The 3,877-nt window shown below is 42.0% G+C and overlaps 2 protein-coding genes across 2 annotated transcripts; one reads left to right on the forward strand and one right to left on the reverse strand.

The window, feature by feature from the left end:
• Positions 1 to 2,255: 2,255 nt before the first annotated feature.
• Positions 2,256 to 2,839, forward strand: LACBIDRAFT_299056 (uncharacterized protein; the record flags this gene model as incomplete). Its single annotated transcript, XM_001882058.1, has 4 exons — positions 2,256 to 2,258; positions 2,316 to 2,483; positions 2,542 to 2,769; positions 2,822 to 2,839. The coding sequence occupies 4 exons, from the start codon at positions 2,256 to 2,258 to the stop codon at positions 2,837 to 2,839; spliced, it is 417 nt and encodes a 138-aa protein (XP_001882093.1).
• A 4-nt stretch (positions 2,840 to 2,843) lies between these two features.
• LACBIDRAFT_299057 (uncharacterized protein) lies at positions 2,844 to 3,143 on the reverse strand (the record flags this gene model as incomplete). Its single annotated transcript, XM_001882191.1, has 1 exon — positions 2,844 to 3,143. The coding sequence occupies one exon, from the start codon at positions 3,141 to 3,143 to the stop codon at positions 2,844 to 2,846; it is 300 nt and encodes a 99-aa protein (XP_001882226.1).
• Between the last annotated feature and the right edge of the window lie 734 nt (positions 3,144 to 3,877).

The raw sequence follows: 3,877 nt of genomic DNA on the forward strand, positions 1-3,877 counted from the left end.
TTATATACTCCAGGAACCCCTATCTATGTTTTACATGTGTTTTAATGCGGGATACTTCGGTCCGAATTACAAATATGAAATTTAATGAACGTGTGGTATATTTTGTAGTCTATCTCTGTGAACACTACAGATTTTGTAGTGTCGCGTCTTTCATTTTCAAACGCATCAGTGTTTGATGCGTACGCGGAGTTAGCCGACGTAGCTATTCTTAGCTTGGCATGATCTCGCGTGTTTCTTTCTATGGCCCGGTTTACCGGTTTGACAGATGACATCACAAAATGATTAACGTTTCCTGATGCGTTGATGCGCATGCGTACGTGTTTACCAATAGTCTTCGGCCTTCCGTCGCTTCCGAGTTTTTAATTAAAATGCCTTGTCTTGGCTCGTCTTTTCATTACGGAGGTCAGGAGACACTCTGAAGGTGTTTTCAAATGTCTTTCTTAATTGTCAGGGGGTTCTTATTATATTTCATATAATAGAATGTGTCTTTTTCTCATGTTTGTACTTGTGACGTTCAGACGCATCAGTCTTTGATGCGTACGCGGGAACTGCCGTACATGACTTTCTGAATGGCCGTGAGCCACGCTAAGTCTTCATATGTTTACTACCTAGGTGTAGTTTAGTCTTCATACGTTTACTACCTAGGTGTAGTTTAGTCTTTCCATGTTTCAGACATGCCGTTTAAGCGTCTATGTCGTCTTTTCTGTATTTCTTGTATAAGCACGAGTTTTCACAATAAATCCATTATGTGTTTCTAAACCCTTTGGTAGTAATGCAATTCTTCTCCCTGTGTTGGGTGTTTACTCTAGAACCTCTTCGTGCTCTATTTCATGGTAGGTGAATCTTAGATAGGATCCAAGTATAATGTCACGACGCGTACTGCTGCCAGTTCCAAAGCCTTGTCCTATTTTCAGATTCCATGCATTTGCATTTTTAGTCAACTGCGCCGGGTATGCACATTGACTCTTTGTATCATTGCAATTGTATGTAGTGTATTTATTAGAGATGACCTTTTATCAGTAAAATCGTTAAAATTGAATTTTATACAGGTGAAATGGTTTCATCTGTATCATCTCCCCCCCACTATAATACTGACCGTCCTCGGTCATCGCAAGATTCCCCGCTGAGGACGTCTTTCTCTGGACTTTGTCTTGTGGTTCACACGTTTTCATATTGTAGCGACGGATCGCCAAGATTTTCCAGGATCGACTGACATACAACTGACAATTTCTGAAGTTGTCAATGTCCGCCACACCGACGTTTTTCCCGTTATAGTATGCATCTCACGCACGTCAAGCTCAAAGCTTCCGAAATTCTATTTTTAGACACAAGCACCCAATAAACTTTCTTAAGTTCTTCGATTCTCAATGATTTGCAGGAACCGCAACAAATCAGACACGGAGTTCCTCTGGAACATGTAGTGTTTGAAAGTCCGGTTCGGTCCGGTTTTTTGATGCCCAGGGGTGTTAACCGTAACCGTAACCGGTCTGCCTTTTCCCCAGAAGTCAAAAGACCAGACCGAACCGCAAAAAGACCGCAGACCGCGGTTTTTTGCGGTCTATAGACCGGTTTCGGTCTGCATCAGTTTTAACCGGTTTATGACCGGTCTTTAGGCCAATATTTTAAAATTATGAATCGGTAAATTTATTAACATCTCTAATAGCTTCAAAACGAGCCCAAGAACGTTAAATCCCGTTAGGTATTGGTGCTTCTATAAAATAAGTCTGGTACATCTATTATTCCCAAAAGTAATTTACATTTTAATTCATATCTCTCTCGTTTTTTTACCAAATCGTACGTTCTTGGGTGCGTTTTAAAGGGTATTTAAGGGGCTACAAAAAACCGGTCCAAACCGGTCAAGACCGGTTCACGTTAACCGGTCTTTTTGCGGTCTTTACATTTCAAAAATAAAAGACCGTAACCGCAGGTCCGGTCTTTTGCGGTCTTGGTCCGGTCTGGTTACGGTCTTTTTCCAGTCACGAGACCGGACTTCCAAACACTAGGAACATGGTGACCTTTTTGTTTTTCTTGTGCTATAAAAGAGGACCCCTTTTTGGTCGTCTTTTCTTTCTCAAGGTCCCCATTCTTCCCTTCGCATCTCTTATTTCATCATGGCAAGCTGGCAAATTCTTTTCGACGGTTCTGTCTTTACCCGTGCTGTCTACTACTTGGCTCACTCATTGTTCAACGAGGAGGGTCTCGCTGACTGCGATGGTGAAGACATCGCTAATCTGTTGACTATTGTTCACCCGCTTATGGTACGTCATCTTTTTTCATTCATTCTTTTTATTCTTATGCTAATATTTGTCCTATAGATTCACTACGTCCGTTCCCTCGATGATGGCTCTCAAGAAACTCCCGGCGACCTTCGCGTTCGTAAATCGCTTTACAATGCGTGGGCCGTCTTGAGTACCGATCACGCCAATCCGGATTGGGATGAGTGGATGCTCGAGGCACCTCTCGAAGACGAATATTATGCTGAGGTAAGTTTTTCTTTTTTTTTATCTCTTCTTTTATCTAGTCTAACCTCTATATTTCTAGGAGGATTGTCTTACTGGAGACTTCATCATTACTCCTTTGAGTAATGATGAACTTCTTCAAGTTCTCCCTGCGATTTGTGACGCGCCCGTCAGGGCAAATCCTTTCCTGGCGCCGTCTATGCCTATCGCTCGTCGTCACCCATCGCCGATTGCAGAACGCGCTCCTTCGCCTGTCCATACTCCATCGCCCATTCGCGAGGAATCTGTCCAGCCAATTTCGCCATCCTTCGTAAGTTTTTATCTTTCATTGTTTTCATTTGATTTCTATTTAATTCAGCAAGAACTTGTCGTGTTTTTAATAAACTAATCATCATTGTCGTTTGCTTCCATTCTGCCGGTGTCATCTTGAACGTTTTGGTCCAGATTTACGCCTTCGAAGTAATAGTCATTCGAATCGACGTGATCTTCAAGTCCTTCTTCGTCTAATTTGTCTAAGCTTTCTTTGTTGAGGTCTATGATTTCATAAATATTGTCTGGAAGCATTATCTTAGTCCTTGCAAAGTAAGGGATAATTCTAAAGGCCCCAACTTTATTTTGAAACACAGCCCCATCCATTTCCGCCACAATGTACGAACCTCCCTTGGAACGCCTGATTATAATCATCGGGCCTAAATATCATGGTTTCATTTTTCTATTCAAGGATGACTCAACGCTCGTATTTCTGACAAGAACCAAGTCCCCTGGTTTGTAAATTCTACCGACGATTTTATTCCTATGTTCAATTTCGTACTTTGCTACTCTTGTCATTTTTTCTAAGGTCACTCTCCTTCTCATGTCTGCAACGTGAACCCTGTGTTTGGCCAAAGCTCTTGCTCTATAGCCAATAAGCTCTTCTGTAGTTAAAACACGATCTGGCAATTTAACTAACCATGTAGCTTCTTGAACGTCAAGTGGTATCAGTGGATGCGCACCAGTAACCATGAAAAACGGCGAGCAACCAAAACGCTTTCTAACCGTGATTCTATCTGCCCATAGTACCTGCCAAAAGAACCAATACCATTTAGCAAGGTTCTGTGGTCCACAGCATTTGGCTAACATTTGTACTACATCCCAATGCGGTCTCTCAATTCTTCCGTTTGCCTTAGAATTGTACGCGGAAATTTGTATTCCCTTTATTCCGTACTTTTCTTCAAGCCATCTTACAGCTGCAAGAAATACAGCACCATTATCTGTAATAATTTCGGATAGGCAGCCCCATCTGCAAATTACTTCTTCAAATAGCCAGAGCGCTATAGTCCGAGCTGTTTCTTTCTTCAAAGGTCTCCCTTCCATATAACTGGATAGAGCGCATCTTCCATGTACAATGTATTTACATCCATTAGATGCAGGTGTTACGG

The sequence above is a fragment of the Laccaria bicolor genome, genomic scaffold, assembly GCF_000143565.1.
Source record: "Laccaria bicolor S238N-H82 LACBIscaffold_15 genomic scaffold, whole genome shotgun sequence".
Taxonomy (NCBI): domain Eukaryota; kingdom Fungi; phylum Basidiomycota; class Agaricomycetes; order Agaricales; family Hydnangiaceae; genus Laccaria; species Laccaria bicolor.